This window comes from Ipomoea nil, unplaced genomic scaffold (assembly GCF_001879475.1).
Source record: "Ipomoea nil cultivar Tokyo-kokei standard unplaced genomic scaffold, Asagao_1.1 scaffold0666, whole genome shotgun sequence".
In the NCBI taxonomy this organism is placed as follows: Eukaryota; Viridiplantae; Streptophyta; class Magnoliopsida; order Solanales; family Convolvulaceae; genus Ipomoea; species Ipomoea nil.
In genome coordinates, this window is record NW_017617094.1 from 694,467 (window position 1) to 717,581 (window position 23,115).

The window sequence follows — 23,115 nt, forward strand, 5'->3', positions numbered from 1 at the left end:
TCTGGTTGCATATTGTGATGCTGATTGGGCAGGGAATATTGATGATCGGAAAAGTACTTCTGGATGATGCTTCTTTGTTGGGAAGAACTTAGTATCATGGTTAAGTAAGAAACAGAACTCTATCTCACTAAGCACTGCAGAGGCAGAATACATAGCCACAGGTGGTTGCTGTACTCAGTTGGTTTGGATGAAACAGATGTTTCTGGATTATTGTCTTACACAAGGAACAATGACACTCTTTTGTGACAATGTCAGTGCTATCAACATCTCCAAGAATCCTGTTCAACATTCCAGAACGAAGCATATTGACATCAGGCATCACTACATCAGAGACCTGGTTGAATCCAAGGAAATTGAGTTGGAATACATTCAGACTGACAAACAACTGGCGGACATTCTGACTAAGCCACTGGATGCTAATCGTTTTGAAATTCTCAGATCTGCTCTGGGAATTTGCAGAATTGACTGACTAAAGCAGTTGGTCCGTCAGAGAGGAGTTGGTTTATTACGGGTCAGTGTTATGATTTTGAATTTCCTTAAAGACTCCTCTCTTTTTATGTTAAGAAGATCATCTAAGCTTATTCTTCTCAGAAGATATCTTAAAAGATCTCAATGCTTTTTGAATTTCAAATTCCCTTGGGTTCCGTTTCCTTCCTAAAAAGGAGTTGTACCGTTGTGTCCATCAATCACTTCTGCATGATATTTTGACTTGCCGCATTAATTAGGGTTAATCACCCCTAAGCCTATATGATACCGGGTCAAGAAGAAAGAACTCACCTCAGCTCTCATCTCTCCATTTCCCGTGCTTATCTGCTCTCGGTGTTTTATTCTTCTCCTCGCACTTAATCTTAAATGGCGGACCCCGTAAGAAACATCATCATTAAGCTTGGAAGCAAGGTACACCCTCCAGCGGCAGCCCTCAAACACATTCAGACGCTTCTACTTTGGGTTCCAAGAAGTCCCCTGTGAATGTTGATTCTCTATCTTTGCCTGTGACTAATTTTGCTGGTGAAAAATCTGATGCGTTGCATGTGTCTGATGAGAAAACAAAGTCCTCTGATAAGCCAAATCCACTGAGTCTGGTTGTTTATGCTTCTGAGAATATTGTTCTGCCTCCGTCTAAAACTGTTGATGTCTCTAAAGAGTCTTGTCCTGCTGTTGATCCTCCTGCCTTACCTGCAACTGTTAAAACTGTTGATTTATCAAGTCCCCACAAGTCTGAGAAAACAGGTGGAGTCCCTGTTTACACTGCAACATCTTTAGGAGAAAGCCTGGAACATGTGCGACATTTTGCTGGGTTACCATATGCTTCGATCCCTCAACCTTATCGAGTGATACACCCTTCAGAATCCTCCAGTGAAGATGATAAGATACTGGCTGAGGTGTATGGATCCCAAGCACCTTCTTCTGCTGCCCCTACAGTTGAGGCAACTGCTCATCCTGATTCCACGAATTTCAGAATTCGAGAGATATCAAATATTGTTGGGAGCTCATTTGCAAATGTTTCTGATTCTAGCCACTCTGTGACTCAAGTCCAGTCCCCATCCAGAGAAACAAGACGGACAAAAAGGAAGAATGTTCCAACGAAGGTTGTTGTTGAAACCAGTGCTGATAATGTTGATGTGGATCAGCCTGTGAAGAAGAGAAAGTCGAGTGAGACTACTAAGCTTGAAGGAGACCCACCTATCCACCAAGTTTTCAAGACTCTATGTTCCTCTGTTAAGCAACAAGGAACTACTGCTGCTCAAGCTGCTTCTGCACCAGCCCCCGCTGCTAGAAAAGGGAAACCTACCACAAGGTCAAGAGGTCGAAGTGTAACTCTGGAGGTTCCACCTATTGAAGGAATTGATACTACTGTTTACAAACCTCAGTTTGTATCCCCTGCTGCACAAACAAAATGGGCCACTATGGTCAGAAGGGAGCTGATTGTTCAAAGAACTGTGGATGAGAATCAACTGAACTCCGTTTGCGACATCCTGCCCTTGCTGAATGACGTTGGTCTTTTGAAAACTGTTACAGATGTTTGCCCTTACTCCAAGCTGCTCACATATGAGTTCTATTGCAATCTCAGTGATGAGATTGACAGTCTCACAAGGCCACGACCGATGCAAATCTTCATCAGAGGGAAGTGGTATGATTTTGGGCCAGATGTGATAAATAAATACTATGGCTTGCCTACAGTGCAAAAAGAAGCTGTTACTGAATGGGACGTGGTGGCCAAAACTCTTACCGGTGGACATACTACATCTTGGCCTACAGGAGATAAGGACTATTTGCTGAGCTCGCATCTCACGTCTAGATATGTCATCCTACATCGCCTGGCTCTGCACAACTGGCTTCCATCAGCTCATTTCAACACAGTTGGCAAGCTTCTGGCGGGGTTCTTATTTAGAATTGGAACTAAGATGCAGTGTGATCTGGGCAAATGGATTTTTTATCATGTTCTAACTCTGATTCATCCCCGGGAGCAGAAGGTAAGATTACCGTTTCCAAATCTGATTTTTGGCATCCTTACCTCTCAGGGTCTTAAGCCTATGCCCAGCGAAGTGATCAGTCCGACGCTGCTATATACTGTTGATAAACGTCTTCTTTCTGGAGATCATCTTAAGGATCGCATTCCTGTGACTGCCCCATCCAATTCGGAACCTGATGCTGTGAATGATGAGTCTCCTCATGCTAAAGATGTGAAGCTTTCCGAACAATTGAAGGCGCGAGTTGCTGATCTTGAGACGGTGCACGGTATCATTGCCAAGCAACTGACGGGTGCGCGCACTGAGCTAGCTACTGTTCTTCTCCGCATGAGCCTGTCTGATACTGCTGCTGCTGCTGAGGATCCCGTGAAGTCTGACTGTGACTCTCCCTCAAATGCTTGATCTTTGGCTACCATTGGCAAAAAGGGGGAGTAGTAACTCAGGGGGAGTTTTTGTGATCGAGCACTTTCTGGCCCTGGCTGGGCGTTATGTTTTGATGTCGTTTGTTTTTTTGTTTTTAGACTGCTTTGGATCTTATGTTCTTTTTATCCTATGTAATCAGTTTGGACACTTGGGTTGCTTCTTTTAATAACCTATCTTAGTTCTTTTTATATAGTTGAGTTGTTTTGCCAAATAATAGCCAAAGGGGGAGTTTGTTAGTGTTTTTATGTTCAAAAACCCCATATTATAATTGGCAATATTATTATGGCATACTAAGATAGGTTTAGAGTCTGTCCGGTTGGGTCTACAGTTTACTGATCAAGCAGAAGCAACGACAGAAGAACTGACACTGAAGATCTGATTTAGGAAAGCTGTTTCCATAAGAGTCTTACGCGGTATTATCAGCCCAGTATAGAAAGACGATCAGCGTATCTTCAAAGAAGGTAATGGACCTAATCTGCTGAGATTACATTCCTCTTATATAGTCCTACCTTCTACAATCAAAGACAATTTATGGAGAGTGTTGAAGGATCTATAAGTACCAGTTCTTTAAGGGAACTAGGGTTACGTCAAATAAGATGAAGAAACACTCTACATCAGCTTGATGAGTCTAGATCTTTGATGGTCATGCACCTTCTCAATACAACATGTTCACGGTGATTAAGATGATGAACTTGAGAAGAGTTACTGCTGCTTAAACGAAAGGACATTAAGATCACACTGTTGTGGGAACAACCTTATAGAGCGTCACTGAAGTGGACTGCATCAGAACTGGCTCTCCAAGTGAAGGGATTTCATTGGACTTCTGTATGCATGGCTCTCCATCTTCAACAATCCACTAAACCTGTGTAGACTGGGTATGTACCTTGTGTGGGACACTTGGGTAAGATTATTGTATATCTACCTTTGTACATTGGATTATAACTTAGTGGATTGGACGCCTATGTGATCGTCCCCCAGACGTAGATACACACCGTATCAAACTGGGTAAACATTGTGAGTGTTCGTTCTGTGTGTTTGTTTATTTATCTATGATGTTCTCTTCATGATCTATCATTACTAAGTAGGTGCTTAACTGAATCAATCAGTATTCTAAGTCAGCTAACTATTTCTGATATTTTACGTAAAATGAGGAAATGCAAAATTACAATTATTATTATTATTATTATTATTATTATTATTATTATTATTATTATTATTATTATTAGTATTATATTTTTAAAAAATAAATCAAACGGTATTCAGTTCTGTTCAATTTTTTACCGAACAATTCGGATCAATTTTTTATCGAACCATTCGGTATACAATAATCCAATACCGTTCGATTGTTCGGTATATTACCGAACCAAACTAGTTCGATTTGATTCAGTTCGGTACGGTTCGATTCAAGAAAACTAAACCGAATTGCCCACCTCTAAAGTTAATTACCAAAATGGTCCCTTGACTACAGCGAAATTACCAATTTGGTCCCAAGTTAAAGGTTGACTAACGGTCAAATAAACGGAGGACCAAATTGGTTAAAAAATTTAAAGTTGGGAGACTTAATTGGTTAAAAAAATAGTCAAGAACCAAATTGGTAATTTTGCTATAGTCAAGGGACCATTTTGGTAATTAACTCTAAAAATTATATATATATATATATATATATATATATATATATATATATATATATATATATATATATATATATATATATATATATATATATATGGTTGAGTTCAAATGAGGACAACAATATATAGAGGACTGTGAGGACAAATAATGGGCACACAACAAATTAATACCAGGCACACAAATTAATAGAAAATGGCAGACAAGAATAAATGTAAACATCAGGTTTCGAACCCAAGCTCTATAAATTAACAAATCTAGCACGCGACATACAAAATGTGACACACGACTACATTCGTCCATGTACACGACATACCGCCTAATGGCACACACTACATCAGTCCTCACAGTCCTCTATAATATACTTGTCCTCATTTGAATACACATCTATATATATATATATATATATATATATATATATATATATATATATATATATATATATATATATATATATATATATATATATATATATATATATATATAAGGTCCAAGTTCCAGTGCGGTTGGTGGGGCCGCACTATTAGATATGTAAAGGTACATCAATAGTGTTAGAAAACGCACAGCAATGAAATACACCAAGCACCACAAAACGACACACCAAAAAAATGCAACATACCTCAGCACTCTTAATGCATTTTCAAACACTATGTGGTGCGTTTATGTATACCTAAGGTGCATTTTGTGCTGATGCGTACCTAATAGTGCGTTTTATTGTGTCTTGGTGTATTTGTTGTTGTGCATTTCATAAAACTATTTGTACATTTTTACATACAGAATGGTGCGATCATACTTATCACACGTTAAGGCCTGACCGCATTTAAGCTGAGATCCATAATACAATAAACCTTAAGGGCTCGTTTGGTTCGCGGAAAATATTTTAAGGGAAGTGGAATTGAAATTCCATGGAAAAACAATTACTAGGAAGATGAATTCCATTGTTTGGTTGGTGGAAAAAGAATTACTGGGAATACTAATTCTATTGTTTGGTTAGATTTTGAATTGTAAGGAATAACGAGTATAAGTATATGCCCCTACAAATTAATAAAAGTAATATAATTGAAAAAAAGTAAATAAGAGTAAAATAGACATTCCATCTCACTTTTTCTTCCCATCTTCCATGGAAAACAAAATCCTTGGTCCAACCTGTTATAAATATATATACTTAGTGGACATTATTATATAACGGACGTAACGGTCCGGTAATTAAGCATACCATTATTGTATCCGTTATACTTGTATTGTATATATACTTACATAAGTTGTATTGTTTGGGAGCTAATGAAATGGAGATTACCCCTATACTATTGTCTATCATTCTCCTTTCTCTCTTTACACCTTACTTGCAATGTTAATCAGTTCATTGGTTAGGAGCTAATGGCCACGGGCATCTCACTTTACAACACGTTATCAGCAGCTCAAACTCCGGTGAACGGTAATTTTGTGTGTTTTCTATGCACATAATATTTGTTGATATATTTCTCAGATTATATGTTCTAGGTCGTTGTCTAGTATGATTATATGATAATTTTTTTTATCCCAATCTGCATAGTTATAATCATACAAATCATACAGAAATATTCAAGATATTGTGTGTGTATATGTTTTTTTATTCATACTGCTTTCGAAATATCAGATCAAAACCGAAATATTCAAGATATTTTTTATTTTGCATATCAATCAGATTGATTTCATAAATTCGTAGGTTTCGCTCATAAATTTTTTTTTTGATTGCATATTGTGTATATGTCTTATACTACCTGCTATCAAAAAAAAATATCTGCAATCTCAAACCAAAATCAATCAAAACCAAACCTATATTTGTGATCTGCGGAAACCTACCATGATTTGCGATCTGTCGGACGGCGACGGCGATTCTGGACGAGCGGCGACGGTGACACCAGTTCAAACGCCGGCAAGGGTGACCTTTGGCATTTGAGAGCTTTGTCTTCTAAAATGGAAGTGCGATCGGAGTCCTAGATATGGCAACTCCGATTTGCCGGCTAGCTATGGCGACTCCGATTTGCCGGATTGGACGAGGCCTGTGCGTCCGGCGGCAATGGCGTCGGAAACTTGTGCGCCGGGCAGAGATGGAAACGGCGGCTTGTGCGTCGGATACCGATGGAGGTTGTGTTGAATGCTGCCGCTCTGTGCGTGACCATTCTTTCGCTCCAACGGCGGATCGATCAGAGCCGATTGAGGTCGCCGATTTCTTCGGTCCAATCTGTTCTCGCTGCACGCCATGATTTTTGGATGCCGCAGTAGTTTTCTTAATCTCTTTTGGCCAAAAGTACTAGGCAGAAGGGTTTTCTTTCTTTATGTTGCTTCCATGCTTTATAATCTCTTTGGGCCAACACAAATATGGGCAACATCAAAACCATCTCTATTTAAGCCCATTTTGATAAATAACCCTTCTCAATATTTATTCACATCCGGCTTTCAATGTTGATAAACCCTCTGGTACAGAGGCCCAGAAGGCCAATCTCTCATAAAAAGATAATTGTTGTTTTCTGACCAAATACTCATGAATTTTATTATCTATAGTCATATATGCATGAATTCTTGCAAATGAAATCAGGCAATGAAATAAAACTGTCTGAGGCATTGTCATAATATTAGCATAATATATAGTTTTATTATTATGCGAATGGCAAATTTTTTTAAGAGGTGGACCCTCGTTTTTAGTCAGCCTTAATAAGTATATATAGATTTTTTTTTGAAAAATCTCAATTTTAGCTAATATCACCAAGTGTGAATTTGCCGAGCTTGGTTTCAACGGGAGCAATTACTCATAAGTCCACGAGTAATGAGGCCTTGAAAGCTAAAAGCCCTAATTTTTTTTTCCTCTTTCTCGTCATTCCTGAAAATGACTCCTATGCCTTAGAGAAATCCCCGAATGATGATTTTAACTAGCAAATATTCCTAGCCCTTCCTTAGACACAATTTGATTGACTTAACTTGAGATTTCAAGATTTTAAAGTCAGTGACTGATTATAATTTGGCTTTACACAAAATTGTGTCCCAATTTAACTTTGCACCAGTGCCCGAAGCACATAATGTTGCTCAGTCATGCAACGCCAAGAGGGGCCGAGGAAGAGGTAAGGCCAAGGTGACAAGAACAATAACTCTCGAAACCATAGTACACAACAAAATGATCTATCTCGACAACCACATTCATATGATCTTAATTCTGGCCCAGCTGTAAATATGTTTCAATTGTTGGTGAAAAAGGCACTGATCATGTGCGTGTCACACCCCAAAGCATTTTATTGAAACCTAAATGAACATCACAATGTTGAATCCAACCAAGGTGACAAGAACAATAACTCTCGAAACCATAGTACACAACAAAATGATCTATCTCGACAACCACATTCATATGATCTTAATTCTGGCCCAGCTGTAAATATGTTTCAATTGTTGGTGAAAAAGGCACTGATCATGTGCGTGTCACACCCCAAAGCATTTTATTGAAACCTAAATGAACATCACAATGTTGAATCCAACCAAATTGCCTTGCCTTAAGCGAACGCTCTTGTTGGTCATATTGATGACCTACCTTTTCATTCAACATCTTTTCAGTGATGTTTTATTTTGGAAGATCTTTATACAAATATCTAACTTCTTCCTGCAATTATTGATAAGGGTTTTCTTTGTGGGCTCCGGTAGAGCTTCACCTTTACTCTATTAAAAGACTCTTAGTTAATTATTTTTCATGACAAAACCAGAAATGTTCATAAATTAAAAATACATTGTCATTCCCTACTTTGATCAAATATCTTTCATCCGATGAGTAGACATATGTTACTCGTTCGTCAGGATCTAAAAGAAGGATATGATCTAGTACTTTATGGATAATGCCCAATTTTTGGATTATCCTATGAACTTCGTCCGTTTTTCGACGATTATTACATGACATTGAGTATTAAAACTGAGTATCAAGTACCTTATGCTCATACCCAAATGGTTTAGCTAAGTAATAAAGTTATGACTTATTGCTAAACCATTATTTTTCAAAATTCCAATGTGCCGGATACTTGGTGGGGAAAGCAATATTTATGCTAAAAATTTTGACACAATGCATATCCTTATTCCCCCTTCCATCTAATACATGGTTTTCAAACAAACATTTCCCAAATCTGCGTTTCTATTCTTATGAATGCAGTCCAATCTATTACATAACCACCATAGCGTATCCATCTAAACCTCCATCTATTGTCTCCAATATTTAAAGCCCCTGAGAGAGACGCGATTGATACGCTGACTGCATGAAGATCGGTTCACGGCATTAGGGGGAGATATGATCGAAATTGAAATAGAATGCCAAGAAATTTCATGAAATGATCTTCAAAAATTAAATCCACGTACCAATTAGATTGAACCAGAAGTTCATAAAGAAATCTGCCAAATAATCTATTTCATAAAAAGAGTGACTAGGTCCCATACATATTCCCCAAAATTGGACCATTGATATCCATCAATACTCCTTGATGCCAGAAGTACGGGAGATTCATTGGGGTAGAAAAATAAAGAATCGACAAACAACTAGATCTAGTAAAGTTTTTTATGTCACTCTTGAAAACTCTTAGAGCTCTTGAAAATCTTAAAAAGTTATATCTTTATGAAGATCGTCCAGACGACGAGAAAACCCAGTAAATTTATAAGTGCACCAAATAATCATAATACTGGATTACGGAACAACCAGATATAAATATCCTTGGAAATGTCTATAATCTGGTTAACTTTGAAAATTACTTTTATATATATATATATATATATATATATATATATATATATATATATATATATATATATATATATATATATATATATATATATATATGGGAGAAATTATTGAAAAATGTTATAAGTTGTCGACAACACAATTGCCTTCAAAATTGCTCATATTATACGACAATCTGGATCCAGAGCTAGGTGCCAGAAGCGCCTAGATTGATTAACGTATAAAGAAAACAATTAAAGGCATATATAGCTCAACTCGCTAATATATTCCTTTTATACACCATTGGAGTATTAACCCTGTAGGTTACAAATGGTGTTTGTATAAAGGAAAAACAAGAATGATAAGGTGGTGAGATATAAAGCGAGTCTGTAGCCTAAGGGTTAACGCAGAAACTCATAATCAAGTATACTCTCCCATGATAAATATTATTAAAAGTTCCGCTACATGATTGGCAGAATAATTCTAGATATGCAGCTTATTAAAGTCATGACCTAGAAATTATGGGTCATTAGCCACTAATGTTTATCTGAAAATCCTTGATGGATTTATAATTCTCAAAAATGAAAGAAAGTAAATATCACAACATGTTTGTTGTTGAAGTACAAATGCTTTACCTAACTTAAAATAGTGAAGCAATTGATTGAGTAATTTCCTCATAAAATAAGGAAATTATAGAAATGAATATGTACCATTAGGTACTTATTAAGGGGCTTATTGTAAAATAAAGGAGATGAAAAATCAAATATTATCTCGACCTGTAGATCGAACATTTCCTTTAAAGGAATTTCACATACTAATTAGTCTATGTCCAAATAATCTCCCGAAGTAGATAAATGACCATTTTAACCTAAAAGGATAATTCAGGACCAGAAGTCTGTTGCTTCAAAACATCATTTCTGAATACCTTTCCTTTGAGACATAAAATTCCCAAATTCACATCTTATTTTTTGTAATTTGTAAAGAGTGATTTGGTGATTCTCCTAGAAAGAAAAGGAAATGATGTTAAATAATATCCTTAAGGTATAAAATACATCTTTCGAGAAGTCATTTGAATATTGGCATTATGTTAAACGCCATGACTTGGATTGATATATTATAAATCAATTTAAGCTTTAAGCATCTTAAAGCCTAAGGGATAATACTTGTTCTTATAGATGTATTTTGTATATTATCACCTCGTTATTACTTTCTCGCTTTGTCATAGCGACTGTTAAGTTATGAGATGAAATAAGGAATAGCAAATCAAGGTACAAATATTCATATTGATGTTTTTGACATGAAGTCATTATACTTTGGACAAATAAAAACGTATATAGTTTTTCATGATATAAGATACCTTGATCCACATGAACTCCAGAAGAGTGATAAAATATTTGTCCAGAAGATTTGCTCCAATGACAAGTTAGCAAATGTATACCTAAAAAATATCTATGAGAAATCCCTGATGGATTTAAAATTTTCGAATGAGGATTTATTTAGTATTATTAAGTGCCATTATTTACTCTTTAAAGAGTTGCAAGTGGGGTTATTATCCTCATGTAGAAGGAATAATATGTACCATTATGTGCTTAATAAAGAGTTGATAATGAACTTATTTATTATCTCAGTCAATATTGATGGTGTAAACATCAATGAAATATATAAAGAGTTTGATGATGTCAGTTCATGTTTAAAGACTGAGATCGATTTTTGAAATAAAAAGCTTGTGAAAGCTATAAGTATTATCTCGACTTGAAGATCGAGTTTTTCCTTGAAGAATTTTTATAAACCAATCAGCCTACATCTAAAGATGCTTTTCACATGTCTATATGCATAAGTGTCATGTTTTTATCAAACTAAAGGTTGCCTAATAATCTCTTGAAGCGGATAAGGAACCATTTGGACTCGAAGTCCCTTACTTCATTATCGTTGGAGCACCATTTTAGAACCAGAAGTTCCATAATCGCAACATGCATGATATTTGCGATGAAGTTGCTAGCAAAATCTAGTGCTCCTCCTACAATGAAGTACTTGAATAATGATTAACATATCCTCCGGTATCTTCAAGATACAAAGACATGATATTTATGTAAGAAACTGTGATACGGTTTTAATAGGCTACTTTGGTACTGGCTATTTTGTTTGATCCCCGTAATGCCAAGTCCAAACTGGTTATACAGTGAATTTTCCTAAATGATCAAAATGAGGACAATAACACTTGTGTTGCACAAATGTTATATGAGCTCTAGAAGAGCCATAAGATTATTGTACACTACTCTAGAGACAATCCAGAAGATTTGTCCAATCCATCTCTTCAAATTTTGAAATATATGTAGAACTTGAAGATTGTTATCTTCAGGGGGAGACGGGAAGTACATTTACTCGAATCAATTCGGAAGATTGGACGTAAAATCCTGAAGATTAAGTCATAAAAGACTAACAGTTGCGCACTATTTGCAACACAACGGGAAGTACATTTACTTGAATCAATCCGGAAGATTGAACGTAAAATCCTGAAGCTTAAGTCATAAATGACTAACAATTGCGCACTATTTGCAACGCATAAATACATAAATATCATGTACTTTTTTCCTCACTAGTTTTCTCCCATTGGATTTTGTAGTGTGGTTTTTAACGAGGCATGAGTATGATATAGTAATGACAATGAGGAAAAGTTGCAAAATAATTGGTTAAGTGGACAAACCCCAAAATCCTGAAGATTATGCGGTTTGCGCCCTGAAGGCTTATGGTTGTACTCTTTTTCCCTTAACTAAGTTTTTCTCACAGGGTTTTCTTAAGTTAAGGTTTTTAATGAGGCGACCAAATACAATATATGTTTTTACATATATCATGTACTCTTTTCTTCAACTAGGTTTTTCCCACGTGGTTTTCCTAGTGAAGTTTTTAATGAGGCATGAATATATTTTCTATTGTACTCTTTTCTTGTCTAGGTTTTTCCCACCGGGTTTTCCTTGCAAGTTTTTAAAAAGGTAAGACTATGGACAAATAATGTCCAAGCGGGAGTGTTATAAATATATATACTTAGTGGACATTATTATATAACGGACGTAACGGTCCGGTAATTAAGCATACCATTATTGTATCCGTTATACTTGTATTGTATATATACTTACATAAGTTGTATTGTTTGGGAGCTAATGAAATGGAGATTACCCCTATACTATTGTCTATCATTCTCCTTTCTCTCTTTACACCTTACTTGCAATGTTAATAAGTTCATCAGTTAGGAGCTAATGGCCACGGACATCTCACTTTACAACACAACCAAGGATTTTGTTTTCCTCAAATTTGAGGAATTCATTTTTGGATAAAAAATAAATTCCATTAACCAAACACAAAAAAATAACATTTTCCTCCAATTTAAAGAAAATGTTTTCCTTTGAAAAACATTTTTCATGAACCAAACATCCCCTAAGTCTCACCATTATTCTCAAAAATAAATAAATAAATAAATAAATTCACCATTGGAATACTCTGACAGTGCATTTATTACTTTTGAAATAAGTATTCAATAAAGAAACTGGCAAACTGCTTTTATCAGAAAGATGAATGTGCAGTGCTCTTCTTTTCATATTCTTGCAAAAAATAAAAAATAAAAAATAAAAAATAAAATTAACACTTATATTTTTTTTACTGTTATTTTATCTTCTCTTCTCAAAAAGTTAAATTTTTAACCTCAAAAACTAATCCAGAGTATTTGAAAAGACTTTATTTTATCTTCTCTTTTCAAAAGGTTAAATTTTTAACCTCAAAAACTAATCCAGAGTATTTGAAAAGACAATGGCTCAGCTAATAGAGTTAGTTGATGCGTAAAAGGAATCTACTTATTTTAAGTATAATTTTCACACTAACACTTCAATATTTAAATTTTAATCTCTTTTTTAAATACTATCAATTAGACCATTGAATTATGCAAGTTACTATTATTTTATCTTATCTTCCACGCTTAGCTGTCCCATCCCACTAACAAAGTTGATAACTACGAGACTCCACCACATGTTGTGTCTGAGCTTTGCCTGTTTTAACAACTTCCCTGTGCAAAAGCTTAAACATTTTCACTCAGATACAGGCAAATAGTGAAAGAGAGAGAAAGAGAGAAACCCAACTCTAGGGTATCTCTTGATGATGAAAAAGCAATGAAATCTCTCTTCACAAAGCTTTAATTTGTTGCAAGTTTTTATGTTGGAGAACTCTAGGGTGGTAGGTATAGAGAGTTTCAAGACAGTTCAAATGGCAGAAGATCTGTTGAAGATTATCAGCAACAGGAGCAATATTGGTGGGAATGGCAGGTATAGGAAATACAACTTTGAATTGAAGAGTTTATAGATCGGAAAGACTACTTTAGCTAAAAGAGCTTATGAAACATTTTATTAATTTAGAAGAATATGCGGTTATTACTTTTTGATAATTCAACTGAAAGTTGGAATTTATTTTACAAGAATTTTTCTATTAGTAATAACGAGAAGTATTTGAATTTTCACGGTGAAAAGTATTTGAGGAATGAAAGAAGATTGAAAAGGAATTAGACTCATTAGAGATGTTTGGATTGTCACCGTCAAAGTTACAAACGTAACTGTATTTGAAGAATGGAAGAAGATTGAAAAAGAATTAGATTCATTAGAAACTTTGTATAGGGATGCACAACACTCAAATAAGTTTAATTTATGTCAATTGTTACGACACCATTTAGCAATGAGTGCGTGGAATGGCAGGCATAGGAAAGACCAATTTTTAAGTAGAAAGATTACAAGTTTACTTCAACTTATTACTTTTGTATTATTTGTTAATCAATTCAAATCAAGAAGATTATTTTATCGTTTTTTATTATAATCAAATTTTGAATTTTTGCGATTATTAAGTTAACGATTTGATCAGTTTAGGTGGGTTGCCCATTTATTTATATAGTTTAATTTGTAATACATGCAACATGTATTTGATGATGATGGAGTAAATTTTACTAGCTCTAATAGTATCCATAAAATTACTTTATTTATATATAGTTTATAACACATGTAAGATGTATTTGATGATGGAAGAAAAGTACTCTTATGTTTCTATTACATATAATGTATATCCTACATCATATATTATATCCCCAAAACTTCAATACTCCCTCAGTCCCATTTTATCTGTCATATTTATTATTTATGAGTTAACTTGACTCTTTTTTCTTTTTTTTTTAAATATTTTTACTTATTTTTAAATTTGATTTTGTATTTAATAATACTTTTAGTGTAATTTCTTAATATATTAATTTTGTATTCTAATAATAAACTTAATATTATGAAAAATTGAATTAAAAATAACTTCAATCAAGTCTCGTTAATCGAACTAGACACATAAAATGGAACGGAGGGAGTATATATCTACCTCTATAGTCTATACATATAAACTTAATAAGAACTAATAAAGTTAAACCCCTAACGAGAATTAAAAATGTTGGTGTTATTGTTTGTTAAAATGAATGGTTCATATTATTTTGGCTAGTTACCACATACGCATTGCGCGAATTGTCCCATGTCCAATTGTGTATTTTTAAATTTGTGTTTTAGAATTGAGCAAATATCATTCGGTATCCTGACATATATCAATGCAAGATTATCAAATTTTTCATAAAAGTAAATATTTCAAGAATGCATAACTATGATATGTGACATAAATGTTAGATTAATTGATGCAATAACAGTTTTATAATGAAGCACTCTCACTGGATAGTACCCTAAGCATAGTTTTTGCAACACAAGACCCTATTAATTTCCGCGATCCATGCTTCCTCTTGTTGCCACTTCCACCAGAAATGAATTCTTGATTCGATCTAGTCTCCTGGTGTGTTTCACTGCAATTTTAGTGTCTTGGCATAGTGCATCTTCAAAAACAGAACAAAATTCCCCTTTCCCAAAAGGAAAATGATAATAGGCATAGTTTCACATTTGTGTTGAATATATATTGTAAATTAGGTGTATTGTTTCATCTTTTCACGTGTATTCACAATGCGTGATTCTAATTAATTGATTAATAAGTTCATGTTAAATTTTATATTGTGTTTTTTTTTAAAACAGACATCAAAAGCGAACTACCATTGCGAAATTAAATCAAGAATATAATGAGGGTTATATGCGTCACACACCTCCCGACCAGCATACGAGCAAGAAGCTTTGGCCAGAGAGTGAGGAATCACATTGACTGTTATATTGTATTTTTATTTAGGAAAAATAAATGATATAATAGAGGGTAAAGTATGAAAAATAATTTTTTAAAAAACATTAAAATTTACAAATCTAATAAGAGCTAATAAAATAGAAAAGTAAATGATATAATAGAGGGTAAAGTAGGAAAAGTAATAATAAAAAAAATACTTAAATCTACAAATCTAATAAGAGCTAATAAAAAAAATACTAAAATCTACAATATAACCGTCATTGTGATTGCTCAATCTCTGGCCAGAGCTTCTTACTCGTAAACTGGACGGGAGGTGTGGGATGCAGAGATATCCCTCATTATAATTTTGATTTGATGCAATAATAGTTCGCTTTGATGGTTGTTTAAAAAATACAATATAAATTTTAACATGAACTTTGGTCAATTAATTAGAATCACACATTGGACATTGATGAAACAGTACACCTAATTTACAATATATATTCGACACATATGATAAACTATGCCTATTATCATTGTCATTTTGGGAAAGAAGGATTTGGTTATGCTTTTGAAGATGCACTGCGCCAAGACACTAAAATTGCAGTGAAGCACACCAGGAAACTAGATAAAATCAAGAATTCATTTCTGGCGGAAATGGCAACAAGAGAAAGCATGAATCATGCCAATTAATAGGGTTTTGTGTTACGAAAACTATGCTTAGGGTACTCACCAGCGAGGGTGCTTCCCTCTAAAACTGTTATTATATTGCAGTAATTAATCTAACAATTTTACCATATATCATTTTTTAAAATGAAAGACTAAGACTATATTAAATTAAATCCAACTCCAGATCAGAGCATGAAAAATGGAAAAGAAAGGGATCGAGAAACAGTCCAAACAGTCAAATTTAGACAGGACATTCTAAACTAACAAGTGGTCGACCCTGTTTGTAGACCATTTAACAATTAAAAATCATAAATTTGAAAAAACTCTAGTTACATTTCTAATATAATTGAGAATAAGATCAAAAGATGACAACAATAATATTGGAATATTTACTTTTATGAAAAATTTAATAATCTTACGTTGATATATGTTAGGATATCGAATAATACTTTGATAAATTCTGAAATACTAATTTAAAAATACACATTGAGCATCCAAGTATTTGCGCAATGCAAACTTATAATATTATACTAGTTTTTTACGTGCATTGCGCGATTGGGATAATGCCCAATGCATTTTTTTTTTAAATAAGTACTTTAAAGTATATTAAGGCAGGATTATATTGAAATTGTTCATGCATAGATAATTGAAGATTGAATTTGCGTATTTAAATAGGTAATTCTTCTCCCAAAGGTTGAGTCCCCAACCCCAAGGGCCCCCCACACTCCGACCCGATAGAGCATTGTAGGAAGTTGTAAATCACGGTGACTCAAGGGTTCAGCAGACAGGGCCAAATGCTGATACGCACAAGGAATCTGCCCACTTTGGACATAATTCCCGCACTGCCGCTGCCGAGGTTCAAACCTTGGTCTCTTCTCCCAAATACTACCCACTAAACCATTGACCTAAGCCCGTGCGGGTTAAATAGGTAATTCTAAGTTTACAAATGCAAGATAATATAGTCAAGATTGATTATAATTGTCAATAAAATAATTGTATAGGTATGGTTGAAACCAAATACGGGACATAAAGGAAAACAAATAAAAATTAGGGCATAAAATATTAAATATATACTAATATTGTTTGAGGAGATTCCGACATTAGGATTTGTGGTTAAGTTCTATTAAGACTTAGCTTTAATATTAGAATTAGATTAATGGTGTAGTTATAATTCTATATTAGACTTTAATATTAGAATTAGACTAATGGACGGAAAAGTTAAATGGATAATCATATAATTAAGGATAATTATAAAATCTTAAAAGAAAAAAAATTAAAACCTAAACAATATGAACCATTCATTTGATTTAATAATTGGGCGGTCATTTTTTCTACCCAATGTTAATAATTAAATAAATTCGCTGGTCAAATCCGCTAGTATAATCCGCTAACGCTAACCGCTAACTGCTGATTGTCAAACAAGGACATTGCGAGGTAGTTCTCACTTCAATTTGTTGTGTGATTTGAATACTCTCTTTGTCACAAAATCTCTCAAGTAGTTAATATGGTTGGCTTTATTAATTATATTTTTTTAAATTTTTTCATGGTATTAATAAAATACTTGGTAAATAAATATATAGCATTATTTTGTATTATAACTTTGATATTTAATTAGAAAAATAGTGCACAAAAAAAGATAATAGATAATGTAGTGAATATAATCAATTGATGAATTTGAATGTAAAAATTTTTACATTTGAGAAAAATAAAGACAATATAACTAATGAAAATATTTCTTTTAATTAATTTATTGATAATTAATAATTTTTTTTACTGAATAAAGACATTGTAAGGATAATGTAGCGAATATAATCAATTAATAAATTTGAATATAAAGAATTTTTATATTGAAGAAAAATAAAGACAATATAACTAATAAAATTATTTCTCTTATTTAATTTATTGATAATGAATAATTTTTTTTTTAATAAAGACATTGTGGACACATAATTCTAAATTAAAGAAATGCATATGTATTATTTTTCGTTGTAACTACTAAATTATTATTTATATAACTAGTATTTGCACCCGTGCGATGCACGGAATGAATTTGTTGTAATATAGTAAGAATACATGAATCGATATATAATTATTTAAATTAGAACATCCAATATTATATAGTGCAATTAAAGATATGGTTTGCATTGTTTATATATTTTGATGTTATTATTGTTTGAATTTGTGTAAATAATTGCTCAAATTAATAGATGTCTAGATGTACACATATGGTGCTATAACTTTGAAGATTTTATTTATCATTACTTAGTATTTTCATAAATTAGGCAAATGTGTTTGTTCTCTAACAACTCAGTTATAGAAATGAATTGGTATCCTTATTCATTTGTATGGAAGATATATTTTTTTGTCAAGATATATAACAATTTTTTTCATTTAAAAAAAAAAACTTAATATCCCCGATTATATTTACACATTATTGGAACCTCTTTGTAGACGACATTGGTAGTGACAACGCAATCTTGTTCATCTTCGTCTAGAGCTAACACCTTCAATTCATCGGGACGTGTTATTTGGGTTAAAATATATATTGGTAGAATATTACTCAATTAGTTATCCTTTTATATTTTCAATCAATTAGTGATATCAGAGTCATTTTCAGCAAATTATTTTTTTTATTTTCAGTCAATTAGTCAATTAGAATATCAAATGCAGTGATATTTTTACCTAATTTTCGTTCCATTTTTAATTAATGATGTAGATATTATTATTGAAATATTCCCGTTCCATTTTTAATTTACCTTTACTATTATTTAAAATATGCATTTACTATTGATAATGTAGAATATTATTATTGAAATTTTTTTTCCTCAAATTTTTAATTTTCATTCCATTTTTAATTAAAATGCAATGATCTGACCATTTATTTGTCTTTTTTTTTTAGTCAATTATGGATCATTTTTTATTTGCAGTCAATTATTAATATTCATTTCATTTTATATTTTCAGTCAATTTGTAATATTAGATTCATTTTCATTCAATTATTTTTTTTTATTTTCAGTCAATTAGAATATAGATGTAGTGATATTTTTACCTAATTTCCGTTACATTTTAATTTGATGATTTTTAATTTACATTTACTATTTTTTTTAAATATGTCTTTACTACTTGATGATGTAAAATATTATGATTGAAATATTTCATTTCCATTTTTAATTTTCCTTTACTTCTAAAAAATTAAAAAAAAAAACTTTGGACTTATCACTACTTGCCAACAGTGATGGGCAAGCAATTATGTTTGTAAACATTTTCAAGAGCTCCTCTTTCTAAACATTTTCAATGTGAGATTAAAATTATCACACGTCATTCTTCTTATTTTTTTTTAATTTTAATTTTAGTTTGTATATTGTTTTGTTTGGATGATGATGATGATGATGGTGATTATTATTATTATTATTATTATTATTATTATTATTATTATTATTATTATTATTATTATTATTATTATTATTATTATTTGATTATTTACGATTTAAAAAAAATTGAGATTGACAAATTCACCAAAATTTTAACAAATTTGCCATTTTAACAATTTATCTTTAAGCAAAACACCAAAAATGTTATTTAATAACTCAATAATTTGCTCTAAACTGCTAAAAACTAAAACAACACATACATTTTGTGTTAATTTTACCTAACACCCACTAATAATAAATAAATAATAAATAATAAATACAGTAATAAATAATAATGAATAAAAACTAAAATAAGAAGACAAAGCTAAGGTTTCTTAAATCTTAAATAAGAACCTTTTGACTTCTCAATACTTGCAACATTGATCGGCAAACAATTATGTTTGTACCTCTTATATAGAGGAGCTCAAGAGCACATCTTTTCAAACATTTTCAATGTGGGATCAAAATAATCTCATATCATTTACAAAGGGAGCATGTGGCTCCCCTTTGTCTTATTTTATTTATTTATTTTTTGCTAATTTTAATTTTATTTTGTCTATAGTTTTGTTTGGATAATATTATTATTATTGTTGTTGTCGTGTGGTTGTAATTTGATTATTTGGCAAATTCGATAAAATTTTAACAAATTCGCATGTTTAATATTTTATATTTAATCAAAACACCAAAAATATTATTTAATAACTTAGCAATTTGCTTCAACCTCTTAAAAACTAAAACAATACATATACATTTTGGGTTAATCTTTCCCAAACCCCCTAATAAATTAAAACAATTAAAAAAAAACTAAAATAACAAACCACTAAGACAAGTTTCATTAAATAAGAGCCTTTTGACTCGTTGAGCTCAATAGGTTGAGAAAGTTTATATGAACAGATAATATATATAATTATTTTTTTTTTTTGAAAATATATATATAATTATTTAACTGTATAAGACTCCTTAATTATGGAGCCTTGGCTCCTAAATTGAGTAGCCTGCCCATCTGCATGCCTAGCGGGTAGGCATTGCAAGTTTGCCTAGCGAATGAGCATTGCAATTGAAATTATGGAGCCTTGAGGCTCCTTTTATAGGAGTCTCAAGGCTTCATTCCTTACTTCTCTAACCGATGTGGGATAAGTGGGAAAATAAATATAAATATAAATATAAATATTTATTTGTATAATAATAATAATAATAATAATAATAATAATAATAATAATTATTATTATTATTATTATTATTATTATTATTATTATTATGATTCTCTCTCACACACACACATACATATACATGTATATAAATATAAATAAATAAATAAATAAATAAATAAATATATATATATATATATATATATATATATATATATATATATATATATAATAACATTCAGTATATCATAATCATTATTATTATTATTATTATTATTATTATTATTATTATTATTATTTTGTATAAGAGTATTTATGTCTTTAAAACCTATTCCATTTCTATTCCTTTAACCAAACAAACATTGTAATACAATTACTAAAGTCTATTCTTTCAGTCAACCAAACAACAGAATACAATTTCTATTTTATTCCTTACATATTCCATTCCCTGTGGAATAGCATTCCTATTCTCTCCAAATTAATTCCGTGAACCAAACGTGCTAATACACGTGAACTCTTAACATAATACACATAAACTCTTAGAGCGTACAATGCATTGTGCATCTTTGTGCACGATATAATTTTCCATAAATCTGGCTCATATATAATAGTTAAAAAACTACACAAAAAAAGTGAATTGCACTAGAAAAATCTTATATGACGAACAATTAAACTTGTGATGGACCTTTAAGTACAAGAATCATAACGCACTTACTCAATCACTACTTATACACTAAAATTTTTATTTTCTCATAATATTTACTACATTTAATCAATTATTGTAACCGATAGTTCTTTTTTGTTCATTTTACCAAACAGGGCCATAGAAATTTCACGCAAATAATAAATAAATACAAATAAATTGATGTGAAAAATGTTAAAACTTAGAAGATAAGCCAGAAACACACTTATTACATTTACTATCCACCAATGACCCTCCCCATGAACTCTAGAGAAGAATTAAATTTGCTTGTGAACTAACAGTCAAACACTTCCCCTCATACAATAGTCATGATGTGTTTTATAATTATAAGTAAAAACTTTGTAATCCTTTTTTTAATACTACTGACTCTATTACAATGAGTCAATATCACTTTCACTGAGACTTAAATCCACAATCTTCCCTATAAGAAAGTAACTTGGTACCATTAGATCACAAAGTCCTTGATAAATTTTTTAATCCTTAAAATAGTATCTATTTTAATTTTTAATTTATTAATCACCGGATACCCTTGTGTGGTAAATGACATTTTGACTGTTTATGGTGCATAAAAAAAATATATTACATTTTTACTAAAAAAAATAGTATATGTTTTGTGAGACGATTTTACACAAGACATGTCCATAATTGAAATATCATATTTAAATTTAAATTTCAAAGTTTAAATTTTAAGTGAGACATAGACATTTATATTTTATACATTATATAATCAACATTCAACAATACCGTACCGTACCAACCCAAAAATACAAGACTAATCATCCCGAGTCGGGTGGTCAACCTTTGCACCAATTGTTATACGATGGACCATGGTCCACACATCTGTGTACACTATAGTCCAATACGACGCGACACTATTTTTTAATTAAAAGAAATGGTTTTTGTTACCTTGAACAAATAGTGTATCACGTTATAGATATGTATATTGTTAAATGAAACTAAAGTAGAATTACAATGATATTTTAACATTATTATAATGAAACTATTGTGTGTATATATAAATAATTCAGAGGAAAAATATTATAAGCATATAATTAGGGTAAAAAAAAGTTACATTTTGCCTTTCTATTATTGTTCTTGTTTTCAAGTCATTTCCAACTTTTTCAAGCTAAACATAAGTCCGACACAAGTTCAAATACTACACAACACCCATAAAGAATATGTTTGTTCTCAAAGTACTTAGGACAATGGTCATTCTCATTAATTTCTTCTCTCATCCAAAACATCAAATCATGCACCCTAAATTTTAGGAATATTCTCAACATATTTTTATACCAAAATTTTTTCATCTTCAATCCATTTACACCAAATTTTATTTCATCTCCAACCTATTTACACCAAATTCTATTCATACATTAAAATAATTTGTATTCTTATAATTTAAAACTTTAATTTTGTTTACTTTAATTATTTTAATATAAAATATAATTTTAATATAAATAATAATAATTTAAAATAAAATTTATGTTTTTATGTATTTTAATTTTTAATTATTGTACCGTCGATATTAATCTCATTTTAAACGTCTCAATAGTATTTTTAAATTTTTATAATTTATTTCTAATTTCTAATAATATAAAATTTTAAAAGGAAACAATTAGTAAAAAGAATTTAAAAAGTTATACACCAAAATGATGTAAATGAATAGTGTTACACCATATTTGGAGTAACACTATCCACTTACACCATTTTAATGTAAATTTTGGTGTCTTTCTTGGAGCAAAGTTGCACCAAATTTTTACACCAAAATGGCGTTTTGATG

The 23,115-nt window shown here is 31.8% G+C and overlaps 1 protein-coding gene across 1 annotated transcript; it reads left to right on the forward strand.

Moving 5' to 3' along the window:
* Positions 1-852: 852 nt before the first annotated feature.
* LOC109174836 lies at positions 853-2,873 on the forward strand. Its single transcript, XM_019324067.1, has 3 exons — positions 853-897; positions 960-1,523; positions 1,632-2,873. Exons 1-3 carry the CDS (start codon positions 853-855, stop codon positions 2,871-2,873), a joined length of 1,851 nt encoding a protein of 616 aa, XP_019179612.1.
* The last annotated feature ends 20,242 nt before the right edge of the window (positions 2,874-23,115 follow it).

What these genes read in the sequence shown, in the direction of transcription:
- LOC109174836 (XM_019324067.1), top strand. Translation starts at nt 853, where the DNA reads ATGGCGGACCCCGTAAGAAACATCATCATTAAGCTTGGAAGCAAG. An exon ending in TCATTAAGCTTGGAAGCAAG is followed by an intron (nt 898 to 959) that starts GTACACCCTCCA and finishes GGTTCCAAGAAG; the next exon opens with TCCCCTGTGAATGTTGATTC. An exon ending in TTTCTGATTCTAGCCACTCT is followed by an intron (nt 1,524 to 1,631) that starts GTGACTCAAGTC and finishes GATGTGGATCAG; the next exon opens with CCTGTGAAGAAGAGAAAGTC.